At 46.4% G+C, this 15,146-nt stretch overlaps 1 protein-coding gene across 2 annotated transcripts; it reads right to left on the bottom strand.

The window, feature by feature from the left end:
* Positions 1 to 1,466: 1,466 nt before the first annotated feature.
* RNPEP (arginyl aminopeptidase) lies at positions 1,467 to 14,499 on the bottom strand. 2 transcript variants are annotated; one of them, XM_083444392.1, is made up of 11 exons: positions 13,996 to 14,499; positions 11,986 to 12,126; positions 11,207 to 11,355; positions 10,538 to 10,654; positions 9,186 to 9,421; positions 7,804 to 7,917; positions 7,500 to 7,612; positions 6,142 to 6,250; positions 4,738 to 4,962; positions 3,558 to 3,700; positions 1,467 to 1,940 (listed from the first exon to the last, which is right to left on the bottom strand). In XM_083444392.1, exons 1-11 carry the CDS (start codon positions 14,389 to 14,391, stop codon positions 1,785 to 1,787), a joined length of 1,899 nt encoding a protein of 632 aa, XP_083300518.1. In that variant the 5' UTR covers positions 14,392 to 14,499; the 3' UTR covers positions 1,467 to 1,784. The 2 variants fall into 2 exon arrangements, with proteins under 2 accessions (XP_083300518.1, XP_083300519.1); XM_083444393.1 differs by lacking the exon at positions 11,986 to 12,126 and adding an exon at positions 12,176 to 12,316 and having other exon boundaries at positions 13,996 to 14,406.
* Between the last annotated feature and the right edge of the window lie 647 nt (positions 14,500 to 15,146).

The raw sequence follows: 15,146 nt of genomic DNA on the forward strand, positions 1-15,146 counted from the left end.
TCCCTCTTGCTGTTCTGGCTTCTGAGATTCAGAATATTTTTTTTCTTGTTTTTCTCCTCCAAAAACTAGGTGCGTCTTGTGGTCTGGTGCGCCTTATAGAGTGAAAAATACAGTAATTTTACATGGAAGAGGAGCACAGCACATTAAATTAACAGAGGTAGGGGGTAGGACTATGGCAGCCCGCAGCCCAATCACAAGGCGTGTGCAGTGTTGCTTCTTTCTGAGCTGCAAGTTTTAGGGACAGGACAGGAATCCACTTCTGTTGCCGCCTGAGCTGCCTGCAGGGATGCTTTTGCATCTTGCTTGTTTTTGAGAAGTATAATTATCAACAAGGAGCGTGACAGAGAATGTGGTCTGTGGTCGGAGCCTCAGATGACAAGGTATCATCATGACGTAAAAACACACACACATCGGCTTGCAAGGGTGGGAGTATGGTGGCTCTGTGGTTGGCCACTTGCTCATGCCTTGCCTGCGCCCTTTTCTGTTTAAAAATTACACACACACCTTTGTGGGAATAGGAAAGGGTAGAGAAGGTGTGGCTGCACATCCCTGGCCTTCTCTTCGTGTTGCTGCCTTCCTTGGAAACTTGCAGGGCTCATGTACCTTAAGAAAAAACATTTTTATGCAGGGTTGCTGGATGTGAATTAGGGAATCGGGGCTGGATTTTTAAAAGAGGGAATCAGTGTTTAAACTGAAATTCCTTCCTTCTTCTTCTCCCAGCTTTATTACATTCTCAAATATCTAACCCCACCCCCCAAGTTTTCATTTTTTTAAAAGGCGGCATATAATGGGTTGATTTCATCTTTTTAGTTACATGATAAAATAATTGTGTTTCATAAATTACCAATCTTGTATGGTAGGTGTAGAGAACGTTTGGCCCTCCAGATATAATGCTGAACTACAATTCCCATCTGCCCCAGCTGGCATGGCCAATGGACAGGGATGATGGGAACTGTGGTCCAGCAACATCAGGAGGGTCAAAAGTTCCCCCTACACCTGCTATATAGTAATGGGTTGCAAGGATAATTTGTTCCAAGTACTGGAAGGGAACAGAGATACCGTATTTTTCGCTCTATAAGACGCACCAGACCACAAGATGCACCAAGTTTTTGGAGGAGGAAAACAAGAAAAAAAATATTCTGAATCTCAGAAGCCAGAACAGCAAGAGGGATTGCTGCGCAGTGAAAACAGCAATCCCTCTTGCTGTTCTGGCTTCTGGGATAGCTGTGCAGCCTGCATTCGCTCCACAAGACGCACACACATTTCCCCTTACTTTTGAGGAGGGAAAAAGTGGGTCTTATAGAGCAAAAAATACGGTACTCAAAACAGGAACATGAGAAAGTAGGTTGCATGAATAATAACAGCAGATAAACTCATACCCTTTTTAAAGAACTAAAGACGGCAGATAAAAATGTAACTGATATAATGAAAACTGGCAACTATTATTTACAGAAACAAAAAAAAAACATATTTATGTATTTTAATTACATTTTATATATCACATTTTGGAAACTTTGAGATAGAAATTTTGTGTATATAATTTTATGTTTACATTTACAAACCTTTTTTTTAAAAAAAGTGGAAAAAAAAGTTTAAATCAGCAGGCTATCCATGAGGAAACTACGCCTTCTGGGAAGCCTCAGAAATTACCAGCATTTGAACAAAGTCCTTTAGGACTCCAAAGACGGGAGGACTCCCACCCCACCCCCCAGCATGGCATACAGACATCTGCTGAAGTTTGAGCAATGGACTACTTTGGAATTGTGATTTCCTTCTCAGTTTCCTTAACTCTTCGCCCCCAATATCTTTTTGACGTAGTTCTGGACGTTAACATGCAGCTGTGGAGCCGTGGCAGAAAATGTCTCCACAGCCAGCGCCTGTGCAGCCTCCGAGCCGCTCACCATGCCACGATAGATGGGCAGGGTGTACTTCTGCTTTCCCTGAAATCAAGCACAGAACGACAGTGCATTAGAATGACTCACCACCAAAGCAGTGCTTACTCAATAGCCATTCAGTTTCACTTAGGTTTCACACCGCAACATTCTGTAATGCCCAAGTTCCTTCTGGTTTTGATGCAAAGATGAAACAGAAACAAATCATGTGTGCTGAAAGATATATGCTGAATTCTGAGTGCTTTTCCAAATAGATAAGGGATGCAGGTGGCGCTGTGGGTTAAACCACAGAGCCTAGGGCTTGCTGAAGGTTGGCGGTTCGAATCCCCACGACGGGATGAGCTCCTGTTGCTCGGTCCCTGCTCCTGCCAACCTAGCAGTTCGAAAGCACAAAGTGCAAGTAGATAAATAGGTACTGCTCCGGCAGGAAGGTAAACGGTGTTTCCGTGAGCTGCTCTGGTTCACCAGAAGCGGCTTAGTCATGCTGGCCACATGACCTGGAAGCTGTACGCCGGCTCCCTCGGCCAATAAAGCGAAATGAGCGCCGCAACCCCAGAGTCGTCCGCAACTGGACCTAACGGTCAGGGGTCCCTTTATCTTTACCAAATAGATAACCCATGTTACTTGTAGTCTATAGTGGATATAATCTATCTGCTCAGTGGCCTGCAGCACCCCACAACTTTGGAGAGAGATTTTTCTCTCTCTCCAAAACTTGCAGTAAGAAATCCTCATCAGCTACACGTTCCTTTTTTACATGCAACAGGCAAGATCATGCTTATCTACTTTCCAGTACACAGAAGCATTCAGAATGGCTGTTGTTTGGGAGAGGCCTTTGTGGCTAAACCAGGCATGCTGCTGCTGCTGCTTAGAAGCGCTTTGACAGTTTAGTAGTATATTAATGATGACAATATATGTGGCCTTCCACACGCTGGTGGACTACAGATCCTGTCATTCCTGACCACTGGGCCACAATAGTTGAGCTGATGGGAGTCAGAGTCCAACAGCATATGGGCAGCCTAAGTTTCTCCCCCCCTGTGCTAAAAGTATCACTCCCTGTTTTGTGGCAAGAGGCAGCTTTCACCACTGGTTTCTGAGAAGGAGGAACTGTTAGTTCTGGGATGGGCAGGGCCAAGGAGATGGCGGGAAAAGGGCTGGCTGACACCACACCAAGCCTGTCCCCCAGCTTCCAACCAAGACAAGGGATCAATCTACTATTCAGTGGGTAAAATACTATCTTGGCTGTGAGTCCCAGAAGACCTGCTCCCCGTCTTGCAGGCCTTTCCCCACCAGGTCTGAGAGGGCAGGGCACGGACTGACTCCAGCTACAAAAGCTGAAGCTGCTGAACAGACTCTTGGGCTGTGGTATAGTTTGGAGGCAGAGGGTTTGCTCCTGTTATCATTATTAATGTTTGTATCTTTATTTTAGACCTTCTTATGATTTAGGCGGAAATTGTTTAATTTGGTTGCATACTTTTGATGTTTTATTCACTGTTTATGACTACTTTTGTTATGTCTATAATTTTGTGTTTCTTCATGTTGCAAGCTGCCTTGAGCCTGGTTTGAACTTTGGAAAGGGGGCATAGAAATACAATTATGTATGTTTGTAAAAGCTACAGGATCCACATGCCTCCGAACCAACATCACACAGACAGATCAACCACAAACCTGGCTGTGAAGGAAGTCTTTCACTTTGCCAAACTCCGCCTCGTGGTTGTTCTTGAGGAGAATCTGGCACCAACGGAGGCGCAGCTCTGCATTCCGTGCTTTGGAGATCTTGCTGTACATGGCACTCATCTTCTCAATGTTCCCTTCGCATGAAATGAGAGTGGAGGGTCATTCACTCCCACAACAGAAGGGAAATTAGCACAGCAAAAGTAGGCAACAGCCCTATATTCCAATTACTCTTATTCTGAATGGTCACTGTGCTCATCTTGTTCACCAGCCTTTGCCAGTGCCATCCAGCTGTTTTACACTACAATTCCCATCAGCCTCAGACAACAACATCTGGAGGGTACAAAGTACGCAAAGGCAATTGTATACATGAGCTTTGCATTAAAATGTCTCAGGCATGAAATTTCCTTCACTGTCTTTTTAAGGAAGCTCTGGAAGCTATTGTATTGTATTTTTTTCTAGCCACAGGCAGAGGGAAGGCATGATCACATGCTCTTATGCCCACAGAAAGTGTCTTGAACCAAAGGTGAACACTTCTGGAAGCTCTGCAAGCACCATCTGGGTAGTCAAGATAACCCCACAATTAATAGGTAGTTTTGTAACCGTGAATCCATATATAAATGGTTTGCTTTGATGCTATCCTCATCTGTGGGCCTGAGGTGCTGGGCTCTGAGCCCGAAAGGGGAACTAACTGAAGATATGGGTATTTGCCACCTATGCCCTCATGTGGTCAAGGGAAGCAATGGGGAGCCCTAGCCAAAGTGACGTATGCTGCTTTGTGTATAATAAAAGGCATGAATGTTTGCTTGAGGGTGGACAAGCCATCTCATTGCTGTGGTGTCCGTCCATGCATAAATACCGTATTTTTCCATGTATAAGACTATATTTCCTCCAAAATTTTTAAAGTTTAAAATTGGGGGTCGTCTTATACATGGAATGTTTAAAATATTTATTTCTTAATTGGGTTCAAAAAATAGGGGTCGTCTTATACATGGGGGTGTCTTATAGACGGAAAAATACGGTACACTCTACCCTCACCCCCAAACGCTCCAAGTTATTCCATCCCATGCTCTAATCTCTAGTTCTTGGGAGTCACCTGGCTTGCATCTCAATGTCAACAATATTTATTCACAGCGCAACGATTCCCTCTGCCACGCTCAAAGTGTAATCTTACCATCTGGCAGTGGGGATTTCGCCAAGATCTTATCCAGGAAATAGACCACCTGGAAGGTTTTCCAAGTCGAGATATCTACTGTTCTAATTGCCTGCATGTCGCAGTCAGGAGATGCCCAGAGTTCTGCCAGGTTCTCAGCTGGCTTCATCAGCTCCTCCCCAGGTGAAAGGTCTGGAAGGTAGGGGGGCCAACCAGGTGTGTTCAGCCACCGATCAAACTCAAAGCCTGCCATGGAAACAAGAAGAGGGAAGCTTGTTGGACTCAATACTGGAAGTTCTTAAGCTACTAACAACCTGTTTCTCCATCCTGGTTTGCTTGCACAAAGCTTACATGGTGGTTAGACTAGGTCTACTCTTTACTGAGCATTTGTTCTGATTTGTTTACGGAGTGGTTATACCACTATAAGCATTCAACAGCATTCACTTCATTGAGCCAGGGCACACGTTACTTTCACTGCATCTAGAGTCTCCATGCTTCTGCCAGCAGTTACCTAAATGTCTGGCAGAACAACCCTCTGGATTGCAAAACATTATTCACTTTTGGACAGAGGAAAGATGACCAGAGGAACCATGGATCAGTAGGAGTGTGCATGGTTTATAGCAGTGATGGCTAATGTATGGCCTTCCAGGTGTCGCTGTACTTTCATTCCCATCATCACTGACAACTGGCCCTGCTGGCAGGGGCTGATGGGAGTCGGAGTCCAATAAAATCTGCAGGTCTGCAGATCCCTCACCCCAGTCTTACAGGCATAATGTATTAAGTTGATCCTTAGCATCAGCTCTTTGCCAGAAAACTTAAGACAGCTGTTGACCCTTTGAATAGCAATCAGCTTCATATGACTGCTATCCCCCAGGTAGCAGAATTCCAGCTAGAAGCCCAGCTCAGATGTTTTGCAACTGTTCTCTTATTACCATCCTCAATGCTGTTGGCTAGTAACCAGATGTAATATCTCTTAAAGGTAGCAGGAGCTCTGCCAGACTTTGGCCCTTCAAAACTAACAGGCAAGATGTGTACTTTGGAAATGCAACCTAAGGAATAAAGGCAATGAATCATGGGTGGAGAGAGTCAACATGGTGAGCTGAATCTAGAAAAAGCATGGGGAACACTAGGAGGAATGTTCACTCCTAATCACCTTGACTGTAAGGAAGAACTGCTGCCCAAAGCTTTGTGCCAATTCAGAATGATGCTTCTCTAGCAGTTATACTTGGCTAATATTCTGGAGATGTTTTTTGCAACTGCAGAGTAAGGAGAGTATGCAAAGGATGGATGTTTTTGCCATCTTAAAAAGTGTCTTTGGAGAACTGGGAAAGAGAGACACTTGCTACCTCCAAGATTTACGTAAACGTTACGTGCTTGGTCCTGAAATTATGGACAAATATCTAAAAAGTAGGAAGCGTTGCTGACCTGGAATGGTATCTACCCCTTTCTTCTTCAGCTCTGGGAAATAATTCAAGTAGAACTCTAGTGCTTCATCTGCTGTGATGCTCTGAAACTTGAATTGGTTGACATACGCCTGCCAGAGAGAGAGATTGCCCTAAATTAAAGTGTGGTCTGAATGGTGCACCTGTAACATTTCACCTTTACTTAAGCAACAACTCATGAGTAACTCTTTCAGCAAAGAACATCAGCTCATGTTCAGCCTGCAATTACCTGCTCCAACAAGCCTGGGTCGTAGCACCCCAGGTTTTAGAGGCTGAGATACCTGTCTGCTTAAAAAAGGAACAAATATCCCCCTTCAATACCTGATTCCCCCCACCCAGGTTTTATGCCAGCATCATATATTCCTGATTCAGCAAGATTTCATTTGTCCATACTCCCTCAGTTTGCTCACACTGCTTGCAGGTATCTTTGGAGAATTTCTTAAGTGCAACATGCATGGCTGACGACTTTGCTCCCCACTTAAGGAACGCTACAGCTTAAGATAAATCTCTCAGAAACAGCCTCTCTGTGACAAGTTACTCAGCTTCCAAGACTTCATGTTTCAGTTCCAAGCAACGTGGGATGCTACAGCTTACTTTCTGATGTTATCATCAGTGCTTGCCCAGGAACATCCCTTGCAAACATACAGGGAATCCTTTTTGGCCAAGTGGACTTGATCATTATTTGGGCCCACCCCATTGGCCAGCTTTGAGAAGTGTGTGGGGCAGCCCACCTAACATTGTCATGATGTCAGATGATTGAAAGATGGGTTCTTCTGCTCACTGTCAAAGTTCCTTGTGCAGTGCAAAGTGCTGAGAAAAGGGCTGGAAAAACTGCTTCCTTTCCCATATAGGGGCCAGGCACCCACAAAATGCAGGGGCAGCCATGCAAGCACCACACACCGTGGAAAGAGCATGAAGTTCAGACGGGGGGGTGGGAGAGAGAGCGTGGAGCTTGCGCAGGAAGGGTCCAGTCACTGCTGCACTGCTGGAGCTTGCGCCCCGCCCCATGGTATGATGTCATGACGCCACCGTGTGTGTCATGATGTCAAGGTGTGTGCATGATGATGTCACGACGTGGGTGGGTCATGCTGGGCACCCACAGTGTAGGGCCCAATTTGGCGCCATTGCTCATTGGAGAAGTAGCTGCACACCCAATCCAGCCATGTTTCTACCTGCCCCACACCTGATGTCATATAGGAGAGGTGGGCATGATTTGGAGAAAACATCCTCATGGTCTCAATGCAGCTTGTGGACCAGAGGCTGTGCATTCCTATCCTAGAGGAAGCCAATTTCCCAAGACACCCATGAAGCACAGACAAGTCCCAGGCTAATATACAGTACCTGGAGGAAAGCATCAAACTTCTTCTGGTCCCCGACAAGGTGAGCAAGGTAGGAGACAAAACAGTAGCCCTTTTCATAAGGGGTTTCATTATAGGTGTCCTCAGGATCAACACCTGGGCAGAAGAAACAACTAGCATAAGATTTACAACACCCAGTTGCCAGTATTACAAAAGGAAAAGCCTTATTAGAAATGATTCAGCCACAACCCAAATTTCTGTATGTAACTGATTATTCAGATTTCTTTTCTTGATCACAAGGAAACAATTATGTGACTTGAATCCATAGGCACTGGACCAATACAGACCTGGCTCTATTTTCACTCTGAGCTTGTTGAGGGGGTGGTCTTCTCCGGTGTTGTCCATATGTTGGCGAAGCAAAGCCCTCCCTGTGGCAGCTTCTAAGCAAGTATAAGCAGCACCTGAGTTTAGGGGACAAGCAAAGGAAGAAGCTGAGCTAGTGCTTTTAAGCTCCTGGCCATCAAACCAAACTGCCTGCTTGATAGTCTGGGATCAGTCATGAATATGTGGTAAAGATTATTTGGAGCACGGCATCACCGTTACTGGAGAAAAAAGAAGAACACAGTTGAGACCTGCAGGCAGAGCCCGCTAGAAACACAACAGAAGCAACCCTTTTCTGTTAACCATTAGCAAGTGTGTGTTGGCTTCCTTCCAAATGGAATTCTGTAAAGGAAATTCAAATTATTCAGGGTGATACATGGAACCCTCCCGTCAGGAAGCCGCACCCCTCAGGAACGCAGATGGGAGCACCTGACAGCATTCCTAGCATCAAGCTCTCTCTGCACACGGAAAGTGAATGCCAGGTGGAAAGTTTCTTCAGCCTAGCCTACACAAAACAATGCCTTAGTTGAAGTTGTACAATACTGTGAAGACTGCAGGGTGTATAGTACAATAAGCACCAAGACAAAAGGAGAACTTAAAAATATTTTAATAGTATATTCATATGAAGTTAGTGCTACAGATAACTTTAGTTTTCAGCTTTATCCCACCAGCATACTTTAATATGTGTTCTCAGTGTGACAACGCAGCCTGCTGCCTATGCGAATTCCGACCACAGTAAACCTGTTTGGTCTTTTTGGCATTCTGAACTAACATAACTAACTCTTCTTTAATACAGATGAGGATGATCAACTCATCCTCACAGTCAATCTCATGCTAAGAATTCTCACTACCCAGGGAGACAGCCGGATTCAAAATTGCACTGAGTAGCATCACCCATACTGAATTCAACCTTCCTCTACTAAACATTCAAGAGGAAATGACTCCTGGAATGGAGTAGCTCAGAAAAGGGCTTGGCTGGCACATTGAACAGGAGCATTCCACACTTTTTTATATATATACATGTCCCACATGTATACCACCATCCCCTCAATTTTAACTCATGAGCTATTGCTACAATCTGCTCTGATTGTATATTTTATCTTTATGAACGCTGTTTTTATTGTGTTATTCCAAGTAAATTATCTATCTATCTACCATCATCACCCTTATCCTTATTATGAGAATGTGTTTGTGTTATGTTTGGGGCTTTCTTCAAAAAGAAGCTCTTGATCTGGTTCATGAATTTACATATTGATGTTTCTATGTAACTGCTCTGGATGCTAATTGTAGAAGAGCAGAATATATCAAGGCACTAAACAGCATGGACGTTGCCCAACAGGTAACTCACCATAAATTTCTTTAGTGATCCTCCTCTGTGCATACATAGTGAAGCCTTCATTCAGCCAAAACTCCCCCCAATGGGCATTGGTGACCAGATTGCCAAACCAGCTATGTGAGATCTCGTGGATGATCACATCTGCTAGGGAGCGATCGCCGGCCAACAGGCATGGAGTCACAAAGGTGATACAGGGGTTCTCCATCCCCCCGAAAGGGAACGAGGGAGGCATAAACAGAACATCGTACCTGCCAAAAGCAAAGCTTGTGATCAAGGAGACAACATGTGTCAAGAGGCTCTGCACCTCCCCAGACAGTATTCCAGTGGTTTTTCTTTAAGGAAGGGATGGGGGAATCCAGTAGCCCTCGTTTGTGGACTCTCAACACCCAAAAGCAGTGGCCAACATAGACATTGGTAAAGGATGTTGGAAGCTGTAGCCCAACAACACCCAGAGGGTCCCTGATTTAAGGAATAATAATATCCTGCTGTTACTGCCCACTCTACTTTAGTGTGTGAGAGTGACAGAGGTTTGCCCCCAGGTTTTAGGTACCAGAATACAAATTTGCCAAAAAGGCTCAGCAATACTCAGGGTTCTGTGCACTTGAAGCACATGCAGTTTGACTGGCGGAAGCCATCAAACAGAATTCACATTCGCTCAAGAGTGGGGAATTGCTGCTTGCTCATCTTCAGCAAAAGTTCATAGAAGATAGGAAACCACCTTAGAGCAGGCCAGACCACATATCCATCAAGACTGCACTGTGCAAGTGGACTGTGGGTCATGAAAGCTTATGCAACAATAATGTGCTAGTCCCTCAGGTGCTACAAGTCTCCTGGAGGAGTCTGCTGCTGCTACTCCTCTAGAAACTGACCAGCATTATTACTCGAGACTCGCAGAAGCTCCCTGGCAGAGGTCTTTCACATCACTTGTTATTGCATCCTTTTATCTGGAGATGCCAGGGATTAAACTTGGGACCTTCCGCATGCAATGCATGTGTCCCACCACCAATTTAGTCTCATCCCAAAGACTGAAGTATGACTCAAGGGATTTAAGAACATGAATGATCTGTCTTAGCAGAGTCACACCATTGATCCACCCAGGTCAGTACTGCCTACTTTAGTGATATATGAGTGGTTCCCAGGGTTTAGATGAAGCGTCCTTCCTAGCTGTGCCTGGAAATGCCAGAGATTGGACTTTTGTATGCAAGGCTGGTGCTCTTATCATTGAGCTACAGCTTTTCCTGCTTCAGGTAAGCTGACTTAAGGAAAGGATAAAATGTAGGACATCTCTATGCCCAACCTGGGATCAATGGGTGCATGTTTGCAAAGACTTCAAGGGAAGTCTTCCCTGAAGCAGCAAGACATACCTTTCCCATACATATGGTCCAAAAAGCTTCTCTCCCGTGCTAAGAAACTCTTCAATCACACCATCGTACTCTTTCTTAGCAGCCTCAATCAGGCAGGGCTCGGCCCATACATGGCTCCTAGCATGGGATGAAAACAAACGGGTGGAAATGTAAGAAATTGGAAGAAAACACCCTAAGTCACATAAGTCACATAAACAGCAACACATTCATTAACGTCAGTTTGTTAAGGAGTCACTCCCATGGTTGCTTGTGGGAGATAAGAAGGCATTCTGTACTGCATATGAAGAAGCCATTCTAGTAGTGAAAGGGCTTTCTTCCACATCAAAATATAAAAGTTACAATAATGGAAGTTGGAGTCCAGCAATGCCTGGAAAGCCATGGGTTTCCCTAGATGTTGCTTATCAGCCTCTCTACACAAAGATAGGCAGGGACTCCAGAAATTCCAGCTTGCAGCAAGAGCCTGTTGTCTTACATTGGAGGAGTATAATTAGTTTGTTTAATTGTTCTGTCATTTAACTTCTAATTACTGCCTTAATTCTTTTGGTAGCCTTACTGTTAGTCATTTTGAAGATTTCTTTTAAAGCTAACAATACGGCTGAACAAACAGTAAGGCAGACATAAAGCAATGCGGTGGCTCATCTGTATCCCTGCAGCCAGCCATGCTCTTACCTGGGTCCAACTTCAGCAGAAACTATGTCCCCAACAACCAGGGCAACCAGATAGGATGGGATGCGCAGAGGCATCTTGAAGTAGAAAGTGTTGTCCTTCTGCTTCTCCCGGGTAACTGCACTCATCACTGCTGTGAAACCCTCAGGGACCTAACAGACAAACAAAGGCAGGCTTGTTGCGCAATGAAAAGGAGCATTTGCTGATTGGGGATGGGTCTTGTTTTATTTATATCAAGTATATCACACTTTTACTCCGATGTCCTTAAGGCGGCATGCATGGTCCTCCTCCCCCACTCCGTGTTTCACCTTCACAACAGTCCTGAGTTGGTTTGGTGAGGAAGGTTAGACTGAGAAACAGCTGGGATAGCTCAGTCGGTAGAACATGAGACTCTCAATCTCAGGATCATGGGTTTGAGTCCCACACTGGGCAAGAGATTCCTGCATTGCAGAGTGCTGGACTTAGATGACCCTCATGCTCCCTTCCAGTTCTATGAACCAACTGGCTCAAATTCACCCAGTGCGATACAGAATACATCACCACAGATGGAGAGGCTGCTGGGAGACAGGCCTGACCAGAGGATGGCAAGACTAGGCCTTTGTTAGGGCCCCAAGTCTAGCAGAGGGTCTACCTCCCTAGGAGTGGGGGTGGGTGGAGGAGAAGGCAGCAGCGGAATGGGTAACGGCTCTCGTGAGGCTTGGGCTGTGGAAGCAGTGGCAGGGATTCTACTGCTTGAGGCCACTGCCTCACCCAGCCAAACGATAGTACCGGCCCTGGCTTACCTTTATAAGAGCAGAGTATGTACTTTTAATGGCAGGGGTGTCAAAGCAAGGGAAAAAGCTCCTATTCAGAACAGCTTGGCCTTGAGTGTACATATAGGGCTTCTGCTTCCCTGCTGTCTGCTCAGGAGTAAGCCAACACACCTAGCAAGAGAAAAAAGACAGGTCTTCTGTGAGCAGTGGGATACTTTACCTGGATGTGTGCAGAGTACGTGATCTTGACAGCCGGGGTGTGAAAGCCAGGGAAAAGGGACCTGTTGAGCACAGGAAAGCCAGAGGTGTAAAGAAACGGCTTCTCCTTCTGGGCAGTTTGATAAGAATCCAGAAAGGAGATCTATAAGAGGAGGTACAGGATCAAGCTGTCATTTCTGTTCTGCCTTCAGTTGCTATTAGCCAACAAGCACTAGAATCCGCACACGACCCAAATACTCTAACACAAAGTTCCCTGGGATTTCCCAGCGTGGGATGTTCCAGATCTTCAGGTTTTCAAGAGAGCAGCTATGAACTATTTCTAAGATGTGCACAGTCAGCACTCACCAACGTGCAGCCCTTGGACTTCTTCAAGGTGTACATTAATGCAATCAGGGCTGGGCAGAGGTCCAAAGAAATAAAGGCATTTTCTTCTTCTTACAAACAGCCTTAATGCAGGTATTAGGTTTTACAAAGCGGTGAGGAAAACCGATTACGTGGTTTGTGAAATGCTAAATCCAAAAATTATCCAAGGAAATGTATCAGTGCAATTATAGGTGTGTGGGAGGGGGGGAATCAGATCATGGCTGTAGGTGGAAGTCCTAACTCTTTCCTCCATGTAGCTTTCCTGATCTAAATGCCTCCCAGGCTCCTATTTTTCTCTGTGGAGCAAGCATACAAGTACCATAATAGGTATAAAACAAATAGGAGGTAGAGAGGTTGATTCAGATTGAGAAGATGGATCAGCAAAGAGGGTTAAACCCCCTTCACCTGCACTAAACCTCAGGCCTGATTCCTACCCCCACCATCCTGACGGCTCCAACATCCAAGATTCGTGTTATTGGTCTCCCACATCACCTTTAGTTCAACCCAGTATCCCTGGGAATTGAGAGAACATGCTCACTGACAGCTTTGCAGTTCACAAAATCCATCCAGAGTAAAACGACATCCCTCTTCTGGTTTTGTGCTCTAAATATAGATTGGAATATTCACTTCACTGAAGATGCATTTGAAAGCAGGGGAGAGGGGGCTTCACTGTTACTACAAGTACAAAAGGCTGTTTAAAATGCATTAAGATGTAAGAACAGGCCTACCAATTCACTCACCATGGGGAGGGTTTAGCATTCTCATATCATGAGTGTGGCACCCTACAAAACTCTTGTTCAGTTCTACCGACTGCATGGAACTGTAGCGATTACACTGAGAGTCCTCCCTTCCATTAATGTGAGCTGATATCCCCGTGCAAGTGGAGGCTTCTGCTAAATTTTACTTTCTGGGGGATGCCAGACACCAGGCTAAATTCAGCAGGCTTGGAGATGGCTGGCATTGAACCTGGACCCTTCTGCTTGCAAGGCTGAGCTGCGTCCCATAAGGATAGATGTCCATAGGCAGTAAGTAACAGCCCACACGGAAGGACAAGAGCAAGAAAGGCAAGTTCACTTCCTTTCCCTTGCTAAAGCTCCTGAATAATGAGGGAAAGGGGCAATTATGAAAATCAGGATCGGTGGTGCAATAGCAGAGCAATGGCATCACTGCAGCCCAGGCACACCTAGGCATGCCTTTAGTTTTGGAACGCAGCCCATGAAGATCTAAGGAAGGAAAAACTTATGATACTGAGGGCAGCACGCCTGAGCATGTGCAGAGTGTATATTTCCCCGCTCCTGAGCTACTGCTGCCAGCAAACCTCTCTCCCCATTAAGAGGAAGGGCTTTCGGGTCCAAAGGCGCAACTTGAACCTTGCACGCTTCCCGCCCTCGGCTGGGGGAAGGGACCGGGGCAAATCCGCGCGCCCTCCGGCTCCGACCGCCTCTCTCCCCGACTCACCCCGGGCCCCGCTCCGGCTCGGTAGGCGATCTCCAGCACCACCGTGTCCCCGCACGTCAGAGGCTCCGGCAGGGTGACGTGCAGCGCCGAGCCGTAGCTGGCGAACGGGCGGCTCTGGAAGGCGAGCGGCCTCAGCGCGCCTGGCTGCGGGCCCTGCCCTTCGCCGCAGCGGCTCCCCGGCGGCGCCAGCCCGGCGCCTTCCACCTTGACGCTGGGGTGCGAGTCCAGCACCACTTCGCTGGCGCGGTCCCGCAGGCATGTCAGCTCCAGGCGGACGCAGCCTTGCAAGTGCCCCGAGCCGGCCCGCCCGAAGTGCGCGCTCAGCGCCAGGTGCAGGTGCCGGAGCTGGAAGGAGTCCGCGCTGCAAGCCGACGCCGCGTCCCGGGCCGCCGCCATCGCCGAGAAAGAGGCCAGCCCAAGCGGCGGAAAGGCGGACGAGGCTCAGCCCACGGGGCGGAGCGAGCAGAGCGCTTTCAAAGCGCCGGGCGGGCCGCGCTCGCCTCGGATCTGTTGCCTGCAGACTGCATTTCTCGGCTCTTTTGGGGGGCTCTGCCCTTCTCTCTTGTTAAAAACAGGCAGCGGGAAGCTTTCATTGGGTCACGTTCTGCTGTGTTTTAGAATGGGTGGGACAGCCACGTCAGATGGGCGGGATACAAAGAATAAATTATTATTATGGGTTTTTATTTCCTTTTCATTGATTTGTATATCCTACTTACTTTTCGCAGCTAAATTCAAAATCAATAAACATTTCAAAAAAGTAGTGAAAGTGACAGCTGTTTCTTTGAAGAAAGCCCAACTATTGCAGTACTACTAATAATTATAGAGTAGTGGGCAGAAGCCTAGCCCCTCTTTCCAAGTAGTAAAAGCAAAGATGTAATTTACATGTACGCTCAAGCTTCTATCTTCTTATGTGGAAAAAGAAGCAGACAGGAGGACGCAAAGCCAAGCCAATACTGTAGGTGTTTGGCCGGGTGAAAGAAGGTGTGTCTGAGGAGGTGTGGCCTGCAGGGATAGAGGCGGGGCCTGGAAGGACATATTTTGGTTCAGACCTGATGTTCCTTATCGCTGACCTACGTATGGACAGTGAAACATACACAGACAGACAGACAGACACACACACACACACACACACAGTGCTTTTTTCCTAAAAA

Source organism: Podarcis tiliguerta, assembly GCF_965153285.1.
Source record: "Podarcis tiliguerta genome assembly, chromosome: 6".
NCBI lineage: Eukaryota > Metazoa > Chordata > Lepidosauria > Squamata > Lacertidae > Podarcis > Podarcis tiliguerta.

What these genes read in the sequence shown, in the direction of transcription:
- RNPEP (XM_083444392.1), bottom strand. Translation starts at nt 14,391, where the DNA reads ATGGCGGCGGCCCGGGACGCGGCGTCGGCTTGCAGCGCGGACTCCTTC. An exon ending in GAGCCGGAGCGGGGCCCGGG is followed by an intron (nt 12,127 to 13,995) that starts GTGAGTCGGGGA and finishes TTCTCTTGCTAG; the next exon opens with GTGTGTTGGCTTACTCCTGA. An exon ending in AGTTTGATGCTTTCCTCCAG is followed by an intron (nt 6,251 to 7,499) that starts GTACTGTATATT and finishes TCTCTCTGGCAG; the next exon opens with GCGTATGTCAACCAATTCAA.